The sequence below is a fragment of the Setaria viridis genome, chromosome 7 (genome assembly GCF_005286985.2).
Source record: "Setaria viridis chromosome 7, Setaria_viridis_v4.0, whole genome shotgun sequence".
NCBI lineage: Eukaryota > Viridiplantae > Streptophyta > Magnoliopsida > Poales > Poaceae > Setaria > Setaria viridis.
In genome coordinates this window covers 21,766,016-21,780,861 of record NC_048269.2, presented here as the reverse complement: position 1 = coordinate 21,780,861, position 14,846 = coordinate 21,766,016, and the positions used below count along the sequence as shown (strand labels likewise).

Sequence of the window (14,846 nt, the reverse complement as noted above, 5' to 3'; positions counted from 1 at the left end):
TAGGTTTAGATAGGTTTCACGTTTGTAGCGACGAGACCTATCACGCGTGGGGACAAAACGAATACGGAAAAATACGAACTCCAATTCGAGCGAGCCGGAGATGCATTGAAGTATTGCAATGATTACGACCGTCTCGTGGTAATTGCGGGGGTGTTTGGTTCCTCCCGTTAAACTTTAGTCCTCATCATATCGAATGTTTAGATACTAATTAGAAGTATTAAATGTAGACTATTTACAAAACCCATTACATAAGTGGAGGCTAAACGGCGAGATGAATCTATTAAGCCTAATTAGTTCATGATTTGATAATGTGTTGCTACAGTAAACATTTGCTAATGATGGATTAATTAGGCTTAATGGATTCGTCTCGTCGTTTAGCCTCGATATGTGCAATTAGTTTTATAATTAACTTATATTTATTCCTCCTAATTAGTCTCCGAATATTCGATGTGACACGGACTTGAGAAACCAAACACCCAACCATTTTCTTTTAAGTTCCAGCAGCCAAGCGAAAAAAGCATTTTGAATTTTGAACGAGGCGGCGACCGGCGAGAGGAGACGTAGACCGCCGGCGTGCAGGAGAAGCCATCTCGCTGGTGTGGTGGGCCCTCCAGCCCTGCGGGTGTTAGGCTCTACAAAAACCCCTCTCACCGCCTCAACCCCGCCTCGCATTTCCAACGCCGCCTCGCCTCGCTCGCCCCCTCTTCTCCGACGACACCACGCCGCGTTCGCGAGAGAAAGCCTCCACCGCCAATCCGCCATGGCGACCAGTGCTCCTCCCGTAGCCCCCTCGCCGTCGAAGGAGCTCCTCGTCGACGACGTCTACCCGAGATCCTGCTCCGCCTCCCCGCCGACCGCCCCAAGTTGATGTACCGCTTCACCGCCGTCTGCAAGACAGATGGCGCCGCCTCCTCGCCGACCCGGCCTTCGTCCGCCGCTACCGCAAGTTCCACGGACTACCGCACATGATCGGCTACATCCACGACGGCGGGGAAGGACACCATCTGGAATCTGGTTGCGAGCTTCGTCACCACCGCCACCACCCCCTTCAGCCCGCGCGTGCCCGAGAACGGCGTCGGTCTCCATGTCCTGGACAGACGCCACGGCCGCGTGCTCTTCGAGAAGTTCGCCGAGGGATGGGGCGAGGAATCGTCGCTCGTCGTATGGGACCCCGTCGCCGACCTTCACGAGGAGGTGCGCCTGCCGGAGGCGTTCCGGTTGGACGCCTTCAACTTCACCGCCACCGTCCTCTGCGACACCCCGGGATGCGACCACCTCGGCTGCCACGGCGGCCCGTTCCGCGTGGTGTTCGTCGGCATCCACGACGAGGAGGGTACGTGGGCCACGTCCGCCTTCATTACGCCTCCGCGTCCGGTGCCTGGACTGCTTCGCCCGCCGCCGCCGCCGCCGCCGCCGTCGCCGACGAGGACGACTGGGGGTTTCTCGAGACGGCACCTGCCACCTTGGTGGGGAGCACGCTCTACTTCAGGAGCCCAGGGAGGACTCTCCTGTACCAGTTCGGCGACGAGGTGGAGCAGTTGGCCTACGTCGACATCCCGCCGTTCATCACCCAGCAGGCCTGCGGAACGGTCCTCATGCCGGCGGCGGACGGGAGGCTCAGCTTCGCGGCTATGTACGGCGGCGCCGGCGCCGGCGACATGAGAATCCAGTTCTGGGAAACGGAGGTCCACGCTGGCGGTGATGTTGATTGGGTCCACATCCAGAACGCGCTTGTGAAGATCCCTGTGCCTGGAGTTCAACCCATTGGCGTCGCCGCGAGCTCGCTGTTCATCCGCACACAGGATGATGGAATCATCAGCATCGACGTGGGGAGCGGACGGTTCCAGAAGCTACCCCAGCCAGGCGCTACCCAGATCTCTGCCCTCGTTCCCTTCATGAGCTTCGGTACCCCATCAGGTAATGCTCAAACCTGCCGGGTCTGACGTTTTACACTGAAGTTGCTGCTGTTTGGTTCAGAGTCCATTCCAATTTGCTTCGGATTGTGATTCCGCCTAGTTTATAGTTTTGTTTCCTGGTGTTTGTCATGTCGTATCTTGTAAAGTCTGCGCTGTTAAATGCTTTCAGTTATGAAACCTCTGAATGTTTCCAGCTTAAGCAGATGAATCTTTAATCATGTTCAGTTACTAGTAAGTTTTGTTTCCAGCTGTGGAATTAAAGAGAGGACAGAACAGTTTATGTTGATTTGTTTTGGGATCATGAATCTCTGCAGGTTAATATTTCTGAATAAATTTTCATTTTGGTGATATGGTGAGTGCATGTGATTCCTGCTGAAATTGCTCGTGTCCGAAGGCTTACCCTCTGTTGATGCGTGCATGTGATTCCCCTAGTTTCTAGTTTCTGTTCCCGGCCTGTAACTGTTCTGTCAGGGTTTACGTTTCAGACTTGGTAACTACTGTTTCAGAGTCCAATTGTTATGTTGGAATTGCAGTTCAGTCTTCAGTTTCAGCGTTCTATATTGTTCCGGTTGTCAAATATCGGTCTACACTGATTTGCTATGCTTGCTAGCTCGTTCCTAAACTGTCTTATCTACGTTTAGAGTTACTGGTGATCTACAGGTCCACAACTCTTTCATGTTTACGTCTACAGTTACGGGTCGTTTCTGGTCCAAGCATTCAGATCATGATTTCTGTTTATCTCAGAGCAGTTGTACTCGTACATTCATGGCTTGTTTGCTGTTCTTACTCATTCCTGACGTATTTGGACAGATGGTGGAAATGAAAAGAGTGGTTCCATTGAAGTATCAGGCCCACGCTATGCTGATGCTGTTCCTGTCTCTGATAGCAACAACTCCGATGATGCTAAAGAAGAAGAGACTGCTTCCTCACAGGTGATCTTCAGGTTCACAACTCTGTCATGTGTTTTTCGAGTTACTGGTGATTAGCGCTTGTGATCATGATTGCTTTTCATCTCAGACTAATTGTACATTCAGGGCTTGTTTGACTGTCGAGCAATGCAAAAGATTTACACTATCAGTTGTGTCTTTTCAGATTCTTCTCACCAGCTGATGCCGAGGCAGAATGACCAGGAAAAGAAGCTGATGGCTACCTGTGGCATTCTGGTGGAAATGAATTAGCTTGTGGAACTGAAGCTTGAATGGGGAAATTGCTCATGTTGCCGGGCATATGTGATTCGCCTATTTTCCTAGTTTTGGTTTTCGGTGTTTGTTGTGTGACTCGTGTCACATCCTGCAAAGTCTTTGCTGTTAAACGCTTTCAGTCACTGAAAACTCTGAATATCTGCTCAAATATTTGGTTCATGGTAAAGTATTTGTTCGGTGTAGACTGAGGGGCCGGGGTGTTTGGATCTTTAGTCCTGACTAAAATTTATATCACATCGAATATTCGGAGGCTAATTAGGAGGACTAAATATGAGCTAATTATAAAACTAATTACATAGATGGAGGCTAATTCACGAGATGAATCTATTAAACCTAATTAATCCATCATTAGCACATGTTTACTGTAGCATCATATTGTCAAATCATGGACTAATTAGGCTTAATAGATTCGTCTCGCAAATTAGTCTCCATCTGTGCAATTGGTTTTTTAATTAGCCTATGTTTAATACTTCTAATTAGTATCTAAACATTCGATGTGACAGGAATTTTAGGAGGGGCTAAAGAAACAAACACCCCCTGAGTTAGTAAAAAATAATGAGGCATTGTGGTTGATTATGATTCTTATTGTCCGATCGTTCATGTCCACCTATCTCAGTTGATACATAAATCTCACTTTGACATGACAAGTTTGAAGTTACGATATAACTCTTTTCTTGATTAATCTGTTCTCTGCAACAGTTAATTTTTATCCCTTCAACAAGGTTGACCCAGTGCTATTTGCAGCCTTTTGGGGCATGCATTTGAAACTGAGAAAAATCCATAAATTACTTTAAAAAGTTGCCTGGATAATGAAGCTGCTAGTTTCAGTATTTCATGACTCTTGAATGAGATTTGTCTGCACAGTACTTTCAGCCTATGAAGACAACCTTTTTGTTCTGCTGAATGTGTTTTGTTTCATTGTCTTTTAACTACTGAATGTGTTTTGTCCATCTAGTGCTATCAGCTTGGAACTGAAAAAGTTGGACTTGCAGTTCAGTTTCTGCATATAGTGAATCAGGTGGACAACTTTCTGAACAAACATGGAATTGATTCTTGGATACAAGAATTTAAGCTGGCCTGTTGCTTGTTGGGTAATTTATTTTTGGGAAAAGCTAAATTGATTAGTTCTTCTGCTGGAATAAACCGGAGAGAATCCGAAACAAGCAGTTTCATGGAGCTGCTGGAAATAAGAGCTGGTTCTCTTGCCTCAACTCATATCTATCTTTTGTTGGGGGATTGTGCTGATTGTTTTTTTTTAATAATTGATTGTGCTTATTGTTGGGTGAAGGCTTCATAATCAATGAGCTGCGGTGCGCAATTGCGCTTTTATCCACACTCTGTAAAACTCCAGGACACCTTCATTGCGGTAATTAATTTATTGCAACAGGAAAAGGTTAAATAGCTTGAGGATACCAGGTTTTGACAAAAAAGAAAAAAAATCAAGTCATGATCCGTAGCTACTGCAGTGTACAATCTTGGCAAAACTTTGCTAGAATGGAAAATTGGAAACCAAAATAAGCATCCATGACATCGAGAGCTCGAGGCCATTCATCTGACTCCTTGACCCCACCTTACAGACTCTCTCTATTGTAAGTTGGTTGAACCCAACCAAGTAGTAGCCTCCTAATCCGCACCCAACCCGACGAAGCAGACAGATGGCGCCGCCGGAGCTGATGGGCGACCTCGTCGGCAGCGAGATCCTCCTCCTCCGCCTCCCGCCGCCTCTAGCAGTTTTCTTTCCCGCGTACACTATCTTAATTCTAATAAAATGTTTCAATTGTTACAATATGGTTGTCTCTCACACACACACACATATATATATATATATTATATGAAATAGTAGAGATAAAAATTCATCACAAATATTAACTAGAGTACATCACATATGAAATTCATCGTACATATTAAATCTTACATAAATAAGATACTTAGAACCTAAGATGGTCCACATCATGACCGTTAATCATCGCAACATACAAACTACGATTTATATCGATAATGTCGATTCCTAAGATCCATCGACATAATCTAGCGCATATATTAAGTCTTACTATATGAAATATTTAGAACATAGGATCGTCCACGTCACGACCGTTAATTTAGGAGACAAAAAGATACACCAATTCTAAAATAATGGTACAATTGAGATCTACGAGTCCACCTACTCTAGCTGAATATCATAAAGGAATCTTGAAATAATTGTCTAAACGTCTTTTGGAGCAAGTGTCACATTTTCATAATATAAGTATGGTGGTCCAATAGCCTATCCAAGCAAAAGATTTGTTTCCTAAGCATGACCCATTTTGGCAATCCAAAACCAACCATAAGCCGATGGGTCAAGGTCAGTGAACAAATCTCTGGCTGAATCGGTTATTTGCCACCATATTTCTATTATGAAAATCTAGCTCCAAAAAGTGTTTGGAAATCTATTTCAAGATTCTTTTATGATGTTCAGCTAGAGTTTGTGGATTCGAAGTTCTTCTGTTCTCTAGTATTGGAGGAGCAGAGGTGTTACATCCATTGCCGGTTTATCTGCATTGTATTACGTGAAAAATGGACATAGAGCTTCGTATTAGATAAAGAACTTGATCAATATTAGGTAGGGGAAAGATAGATTAAATGTGTTTATAATATTTAGTCCACGCTCTGAAATACTCTCCATTCTCCTCATTTCTAAAAGATCAACAAGTACTCCATTTGTAACATAAAACTTATTCTAAAAAACTCTCCATTCTTCTCACTTAAAAAACTTTCCATTCTCCTCGTTCTGAAAAATCAACAAGCTAGTAGTACTCCATTTGTAACATAAAACTCATTCTAAAAAACAATTTGAACCAAGTATAAAGAATCGTTAACAATTTGAACCAAGTATATGAAACCATATATAGTTATCTTGGTTCTTATGAGATTGCAAGCTTTTGATTTCATATAGTAATCTCTTACCTAAAAAGCGATGCATCATTATACATTTTGTTTGCTCATCTGATTGAATATTCATGGATCATGACTTCCCAAAACATATCGGAGTCACGTGGTAAAGTCTAGGCCTCTAGGGTTAAAGATATGTGTGAGTAACTTGTTACATATGAAGCTGCAAGCTTCTAGTTGCCCAAGCCGATTGGTGCTGAATCAAGAGCAGGGGAGCCATTGGTCATGCGTTTATGCTAGCTACTAAATGAAGTATTACTTGTTGTCATATGTTGGAAGAAACTTATGTAGATCACAACAATGAAAAACATGCATGTGTAAGGTACGGAAGTTAAAGAAAGGGCACACAAGTGGTACCTGGAGTGTAAAAGCATGTATAAGGTAAGATGTCATAGTCCTATCTTTCTTTCAGCGACCTTTGTTGTCTTGAGGTCGAGTGTGAAGACTCCCCAAACTACGTAATTATTAGGTGAATAAAATAGTATTTGTTCCTTCTACGAAGCGAATCACATCACTTGGGTGATCTCGGTATGGTGAGCCACGATGTTGGGGGATCAATGTCTGGAGCTCCGCAACATTGTGTAGCATCCATCCTCCAATCCCATCCTGCTATGACCACGTATAGATGTACTTATCGACGAACCCTAGCCCTCCATCAATATCAATGGGAACAGACTTGTGAAACAATCGCGGTATTTCGATCACGGACAACCCATGCCTACTTAAGTCATACTTGAGGATCCTCATCGCACCAAGGGTGAAGTAGAGCGCACCTCCGATAAGAAGGCTGGGTTCCCTGACCGCAATATTATAGTAATGTTGTTTATTAGTACCAGAGGTTTGGGCGCTCCATTCTCCAGTCTCTGACAAGTACACGCTCGCCCACGTGTACCTGACATGATCCACGTCGATGGGATGCGCCCCCTCTGTCCCACCCACAAAGACCACGAGGAACGGACCGCCATGACAATCGAGGTGGTCGCAGCCATCCACAGCGCATAGCACAGCCCCAGTATAACAGCACAAATTCTCTTGTGCGTGAGCGAGAAAGCTCAGGTGCTGCCGGTCGCCAGTGATGGGGTCCCAAACAATGAAGCCTGGTGGGCCGCTAGTGTCGATCAGCAGGCCATGGCGGCAGTCAAGGGCCCTGTAGGAGTTGCGGCTAGCCGCCAGCGACGGCGGGAAGAAAGTAGTGGTTGGGACGAACTCGAGGCCTGCACGGAAGCCGAAGTTGTGGATGTAGCCTAGCAGGGGACGCGTTCGATGGAACGTGCAGTAGCGGCAGCGGAACCCGCTGTCGAAGAGGATGCGCCTCCAGGCCTTGCAGACGACGGCTGCGCGGATGAGGTGCGCCGGCTCGTCAGGTGGGACGCGGAGGAGGATCTCTTCGACGAGATCCTCCATCAACGCCGGCAGCGCCATGTCGCGTGCTAGCGTTGATCAGGTTGGCTCCGATGCGGACGGCGACGGCGAGACGATGCGACAGTATCGGGACAAGGAGGAGGAGGAGTCGGTTCCGGACTTGGGTTCGATCGACTTGGGCGACATATATGGAACCAAAGAATAGAGTTCGCCCAACAGAAAATCAGCAAGAAGCTTCAGACTGAATTTTCCCAGCCTTGTACACATCTGCCATGCCTTTCCATCACAATTCGCTGCGGCCTGTTCGTGATCTTTCAGAGCCCGTGTCCAGGTACGCGTGTGGTTATATTGGATACAAGAACAAGGCACTTCATCCCAAACATCTCTCTCTCTCTCTCTCTCTCTCTCTCTCTCTCTCTCTCTCTCTCTCTCTCTCTCTCTCTCTCTCTCTCCTTGCCTTGCCTCTTCTTTTTCCTTATCTAGCGTGTCTCGATCTCTAGGGCAGTTCATCCCTAGGCACTGTTCACTCAGTATGTCAGTAACCAACTGTAACCAACGGAGAGCATCCTTTAAACTTTTCAGGCACCGTATACGCTAGTTGCTTTATAAAATTGCCTATGCACAACAGTGCATTCTTTGAATCCCATAGTAATATGGGATTGCATCTCCAACGCTAGGTGCGAGCACAGAGACCAAACTAATGCGCAAGTTTCTAGGACTACTTAAGGGGAGCAACCATTACACCATAAAGCATTTGTGCTGGCAGCTAGAACAGATTTGTGTTGGCGGGTATCGCACCTACCAGCAACCTTGAGCCAGCACAAATGTTGTCTGTGCTGGCGGGCGACGTTAGCCACCTGCCAGCACAGATACTTTCTGTGCTGACGGATGGTTACATCACCCGCCAGCACAGATGGTTCCAGGAATACGTGTTTTCCCGTTCAATATATTATTTCCCGTGAGTTATTTATAATTTCTATTTTCTGCCAGTTTTTAGCTGTCAAATTGAAATATGTATCTCCAACCATATAACAACAAACTTGAATAATAAATAGTTCACATTATCTATGCTAGCGGGTGCTTATATCGCCCGCCAGCATAATGCCAAATTTGGTCGTGTAAGAGTTAGGTATTGAAGAGCTCCTACTATACTCATGTATTTAGTGCTATCTTCTGGGCTTAACACTTCTCCTTCATAACTAGAGAGCTTCTCAGATGTGGACAAAGGAGTAGGAGACGGTTTATAGCTAGCCATACCAACTCGGTTGAGAATCTCAAGTGCATACTTCTCCTGACACAATTGTATACCTTGATTGTTTCTTTGAACTTCAATATAATCTTCAAGATGTGGACAAAGGAGGAGGAGACGGTTTACAGCTAGCCATACCAACTCGGTTGAGAATCTCAAGTGCATACTTCTCCTGACACAATTGTATATCTCGATTATTTCTTTGAACTTCAATCCCCAAGAAGTGGTGTAGGTCACCAAGATCTTTTAACCCAAAATCTTGCCTTAAATCTTGTAGTAACGCCAAGACTGCTTCTGTAGAGGAACTTGTGACAATTATATCGTCTACGTATACTAGCATATAAATAGTAACACCAGACTTCTGATAAATAAACAAAAAAGTATCTGATTTAGATGATCTAAACCCTAGAGCAATGAGTTTAGAACTTAGCTTAGCATACCAAGCTCCGGGAGCTTGTTTTAAACCATAGATTGCTTTTATCAAGTCGACACACAAGACGTGGAGCATCTGCCTTTTCAAACCCAGGTGGTTGTTTCATATAAACCTCCTTTTCCAGAATACCATGAAGAAACGCATTCTGAACATCCAATTATCTAAGACACTAACCTCTTGACACATCAACTGAAAGAACAAGTCTCACTGTAGCAATCTTAACAACCGGGCTAAAAGTATCTTCGTAATCAATACCATAATGTTGTCAAAAACCTTTAACCACAAGACGTGCTTTGTATCTATCTATTGTACCATCTGCTCTCCTTTTGATTTAAAAAACCCACTTGCAATCTATCAAATTTTTACCTTTACTTTCTTCAACAAGATGCCAAGTATTATTTCTTAGCAATGCTTTATACTCTTCTTCCATAGCTTGCTTCCACTTAGAATCCCTGAGTGCTTCTTGTAGATTGTCAGGTTCTCCTGTAGCACAAAAATGTCCAAAGCGTCTCATGCCATCACCTAAAGACTTAGGTTTCAATATCCCATGTTGTGAGCGAGTGCATCACCTTGGAGGAGAGGGAGTAGCTGCATTTGTTGGCGCATCCAATCCTAGGACAGCCTTAGAAGATCCTCCAAGCACCTCCGATGGCAAGGGGACAGAAGCTGTCCGCGCTGGCGGGTGCTCCTGTACACGTGGCGGAGTCGGAGAGGCAGCTGGAGACCGTGTCAGGGCAGGCGAGGCAGCAGCTGTCGGAGGAGAATCTCGCACCCCTCCTCCGCGCATCGAGCTAGGGTTGGCTTCAGCTGGGTCGGATGCAGCAGCACGGCCAAGGAGATCCACTTCGGGATCAGCTCTCGATACGCTGTGGAGATCTTCATGGGATCATGCGCCACGATCTTCTGTGGCAGCTGCAACACCCTCATCTCCATTATTTGATGCTCCTGTTGGAGATTGCTACACCAAATCTTCTACAGAAAATTCTTGTATACCGGAATTATCTCCAAAACCATTAGTAACATTAGACTTAAGATAACCTACACCCCCAGGATTGAGAAGATGGCTTGGAAGGAGAATTATTTCTTTGCGAAGTTGAGATCCAGCATTAGGGTGAAGATGAGCAAAAGGGAAGAGATCTTCATCAAAACCAACATCCTTGGATATGTATATGCACCCACTAGAGACACCTAGGCATTTAAATCCTTTGTGCATAGAGATGTAACCCAAGAAAACACATCCTGTAAACCGAAAGGAAAGCTTCTTGGAGTTGTAGGGCCTCAAGTTGGGCCAACAAGCACAGCCAAAAGTGCGAAGAGAGGTATACTCTGGTTTTTGATGAAGGAGGTGCTCAACTAGGGTTTTGTATCCAATAACCTTGCTAGGGAGAAGATTGATGAGATAAGTAGCTGTGAGAAAGGCTTGCCCCCCAAAATTTGAGGGGCATAGATGCATTTGCTAGCAAAGATAGCCCAACTTCAACGATGTGCCTATGCTTTCTCTCAACTGCGCTATTTTGTTGATGAGCATGGGGGCAAGAGACTTGATGAGTAATTCCTATTGTTTGAAAGAAGGAGTTCAACCTTTCATACTCTCCTCCCCAATCAGATTGCATAACTTTAGTTTTTCTATCAAATTTTCTTTCAACGAGTTCCTAGAATTCTTGGAACACACCAAAAACATCAGATTTTATTTTTAGAAGATATATCCAAGTGTACTTACTATAATCATCAATTAAACTAGCATAGTAATTATGCTGATCTGCAGAAAAGGTGTTGGGTCCCAAACCTCAGAGAAAATAAGATCAAGAGGAGCACTTGAAACACTCATTGATTTTGGATACGGAAGCTGATGGCTCTTGGCCATTTGACAAGAGTCACAAATTGATTGAGAACTATTATCACTAACACAAGGAAGCTTATTTGAACTAATAATCTTCTCCACAATAGGAAGAGCAGGATGACCTAATCTATTATGCTATCTCGAAGTAGATAGCTTATTGCCTCCAGAAACTTTCTTATTTTGACCTTCTCCTGAAGGATGAGGCGCTAGAGGATATAGACCACCACGGCATCTACCTTGATGATGGGTTTTCTTCATTTTTCGGTCCTTGATAAAAAAGAAGTTAGGATGAAATTCCAGGAAAGCATTGTTATCATGAGCCAATTTATGAATAGAACAAGATTCTTGCTAGCACTAGGCACGTGGAGGATATTTTTCAGATGGAGATTTCTACTTGGGGTATGTAAGATTGCTTGACCAATGTTACTTATGGACATACCTGAGCTATTGGCAGTGTGCACTTGATCCCGTCCATTATATTTATCAGGAACGGTTAGCTTCTCAAGTTCTGAAGTGACGTGATCTGTAGCTCCGCTATCTGCGTACCAATTGGTGTTGTAGCCATAGCCCGAGGTTGCAGCTCCTGCCGACTTGTTGTAATTTGTTGTTCTTCCTCATCATCATACCTGTACCAGCATCGGGACACGTCATGCCCAATTTTCTTGCATATCTGGCAGACTATCTTGGTGTTGCGAGCTCCTTGCTTGGATGAGTTGGGATTGTAGTTATTGTTGCGGTTCTGCTCTCCTCGACCGCCACGGCTGCAACCACCATGGTTATTTCCATGTCCTCGATCGCCACGGCCTCGCCCAGCCATGTTGGCGGAGGACTGAAACTGCCCACCATCATGGTACATCTCCATGCGCAAGTCATAGGAAAGAAGCTGGCAGTACAGATCACTCAAAGAGATAGATCCAACACAACCAAGCATTGATGATACGAAAGGATTGTAATCAAAGTCAAGGCGATTCAGACTATATTGGACCATCTCATCATCATCTATGGGCTTACCAATTGTGGTGAGCTCATCCTTGATTGTGAACATCTCGGCGAAGTAGTTTTGAGATGTCATGCCACCCTTCTTGAGCGTGGCCAACTGCATGCGCAGGTTAGTAACCCGAGCCTTAGAGTGCACTGAAAACATTGTAGCGAGAGCCTCCCATGCTTCTGCTGAAGTAGTCACTGTAGCCACCGTCGCCAAAGCTTCTTCGATGAGGGAGTTCAATAGGTAACTCAACACTTGTTGATCTTTTGCAACCCACACATCATAGTTGGGGTTGGGGACGATCTGCTTCTTGCCTTCGCCTTTGGCCACCTCCATAGTCTTGGGTGGCTCTATGGTAGATCCATCTAGGATCCCCATCAGCTGAGCTCCTCAAATAGCAAGAAGGAATTGCGCCTTCCATAGTAGATAGTTCTCTCAAGTTAGTTTCTCAGAGACACTACCCAGCCGTCGACATAGATGAGGAAGAAGACGCCATGGACGAGCTTGGGAGGATTTGTGGATGTTTGTGGAAAAGGATGCTCTGATTACCATGTAAAATTGGTAAACATGGTTTATATAGGGGCCAATGGCCAAGAGATATACAAGAGGAATTCGGTTGTAGCTAGATTAGACTCGTTTGGTGTTTACATCGACAGGAGATCTATCTCTATAACTTATCTCTAACCAAACTGAGTCTTGATCAAGTACAGATCTGCTAATTCTAGCAAGTCGTTCGTCTCCGATCCCGTCCGTCGTTTGCTATGCCGCCGACGTTACCATTCTGTTCTGTTCGCGATGCTGGTTGTTTTGTGTTTCATCACAATAAAAAAAAGGGAGCATGCACAAGCATGCCGTGTGTGTGCATCACGTCATCCCTTCTTGTTGTAGTAGCCAACCAGGCGAGGAGAGCATTCGGTGTGCATCTCTTCCTTGGCATGCGTCACATATCCACACTATTTACTGTAAATGGGCCCGTGCTTGCGAGTCGTCTGGGCCGTTCATCAACGACAATTCTTTTGTTTTCTCGGAACAATTATTGACAGGTCCCCTCCCGCCCCTTGCACTGGATGCTCAAACTGCTCTGCGAGCGGATGCGTCGTGGCTGTACCGTACCGACCGTTGTTTGATCTGACACGAAGCAGGGGAGGAGGCTCCTGGTCCTGGCCTCCGGTGCGGTTCGCTAATGATTTGCTCGAGGCCGGCCGCTGGGATGACGAGCCAGGACCGACGCCTGCGGCGTGCTGCACCCGTCCTCACTCCTCACTCAGGCATCCTCGTCATCTCTTGCCAGTTCTTTCCCCCCGCACGTTGAGAGTCCACTTCCCAAAAGCGCGCGGCAGAGATCTTCCAACCATCTTGAACCCAAGTCTGCAGACGGACCGGCATGCAGAGACCCATACTATACGAGATGGCGCACGAGTCATGCGTTCCGAGTTGAATTCTTAGCTTTCTAATAGCATCTCCAGCAGTCTCGCTTTCCACAATCCAACTACCATATATTAGTAGAGTTGATAAGAAAATAGTGCTCGAGCAGTCTCATCTTACTTTTTCATTTTCCCAATAATTATAGGGAAACTCAATAATTCACCATCAATCTCTCTAAATAAAGGAGGAGTTGTGACTTTCCCGATACGGTAATTGGATTGGGATGAAATATTCCTATTAACGGAAACATTTATTAGGAGCTGTAGATGCTCTAATACTAGCTGCTAGCTAGCCTAACCTAGGGTTGGCTACTGCTTGGCTGTCTAGATTCTAGCCCGGCCGGCAAAACGAGCGATTAAGGAGCCTGAAAACCCTGCGCTAATTCCTGGCCGTGGCCGGCGCCGAGCAGTAGTTTTCGGCCAATGACCGTCCCTCCTCCACTAACCTCGCAACCTTTTCAGCTTTAGCGAGTGCTCGTCCCTGTCCCACAGGCCACAGCCACAGCAGACCCCCACCACACCCGTCCTTGTGCCTTCATCCTCAAGACTCTGAACAGTCCAAGACCCTTTAACCCTGAAAGTTCCCATGCGTGCTCCGTTAGCTCACAAGCGAGATCGATCGTGTATATATACGCGGCACTACACGCCTTCGATCGGGGCGAGCTCTCCACTCCAACAGATGTTCCCGAGTCTGTGGACTCACAAGCGACGAAGATCTCCATCCAAGTAACCAGCGAACGAGCGTGCGTGAGCTTTGGGAGCAGAGAACCAAAAGGGAAAGCTGGTTACTTGGCAGTCTGATTCATCAGCGAGATCGTGTCGCTGATCTGATCGTCTTCCTTTGGCGATGTGGGGCGTTCTGTCTCTTGTGCGGCAAGGCCTGCGGCGGCCGCGTCGTCGGCAGCGGGGCGCGCGGGTGGTCGACGGCAGCGAGCTCGGCTACGGCGGCGAGGACGAGATAGGCGCCGGCGACGTCATAGTGGCGCCGCGAGAACCCGCGGCAGCGGCGGCGCCTGCAGGCGCCCTAGCCAGGGCGCTCCTGGCGATGGCGTGCGGCGCCGTCCGCCTCGGCGGCGAGGATGCCGGCAGCGCAGAGGAGGCGTGGGCGGCGAGCGGCTGGCGCCCGGCACGCGCGGCCGACGAGGTCAGCCACCTCATGGTGCGCGAGGGCATGCGCTACGCCATCTACGCCTAGGCGAGGCGCCTCTCTGCCGCGTCCTGTGTGTTGCACATGTGTGCTTGTATTCGTAGATACACACTAGCACGTTCACAGCAGTAGTGACCTGTACATAAACGTGCATGCCTTGTATGCACTACTTGTCCTATCATGCTTTCTAGTTTTTTTTATTTCCTTTCTCTTTGAGCTGATCATAGCTAGCTTATTGGCGTGTTCTTGTGCTGGACAGTTTGACCCCTGTCCCGGCGTCCCCCTCTCTGTTTCATGCTTTGTTCGAAACTTGGAAGTTCATGGAACTCGGCATGCTCGCCACAACATTTGATGATTTCA

General features: G+C 46.5%; 3 protein-coding genes and 1 pseudogene across 3 annotated transcripts; 2 read left to right on the top strand and 2 right to left on the bottom strand.

The window, feature by feature from the left end:
- The first annotated feature begins 579 nt into the window (after positions 1-579).
- On the top strand, positions 580-3,284 carry LOC117864749 (uncharacterized). Its single transcript, XM_072294846.1, has 3 exons — positions 580-1,917; positions 2,727-2,848; positions 3,009-3,284. Exons 1-3 carry the CDS (start codon positions 966-968, stop codon positions 3,024-3,026), a joined length of 1,092 nt encoding a protein of 363 aa, XP_072150947.1. The 5' UTR covers positions 580-965; the 3' UTR covers positions 3,027-3,284.
- Positions 3,285-6,655: 3,371 nt separating this feature from the next.
- On the bottom strand, positions 6,656-7,468 carry LOC117864748 (uncharacterized). The gene has a single exon (XM_034748849.1). The coding sequence runs from the start codon at positions 7,466-7,468 to the stop codon at positions 6,656-6,658; it is 813 nt and encodes a 270-aa protein (XP_034604740.1).
- Positions 7,469-11,805: 4,337 nt separating this feature from the next.
- Positions 11,806-11,936, bottom strand: LOC117866085 (small nucleolar RNA Z247; annotated as a pseudogene).
- A 1,964-nt stretch (positions 11,937-13,900) lies between these two features.
- On the top strand, positions 13,901-14,846 carry LOC117864189 (uncharacterized). The gene has a single exon (XM_034748212.2). The coding sequence runs from the start codon at positions 14,187-14,189 to the stop codon at positions 14,532-14,534; it is 348 nt and encodes a 115-aa protein (XP_034604103.1). The 5' UTR covers positions 13,901-14,186; the 3' UTR covers positions 14,535-14,846.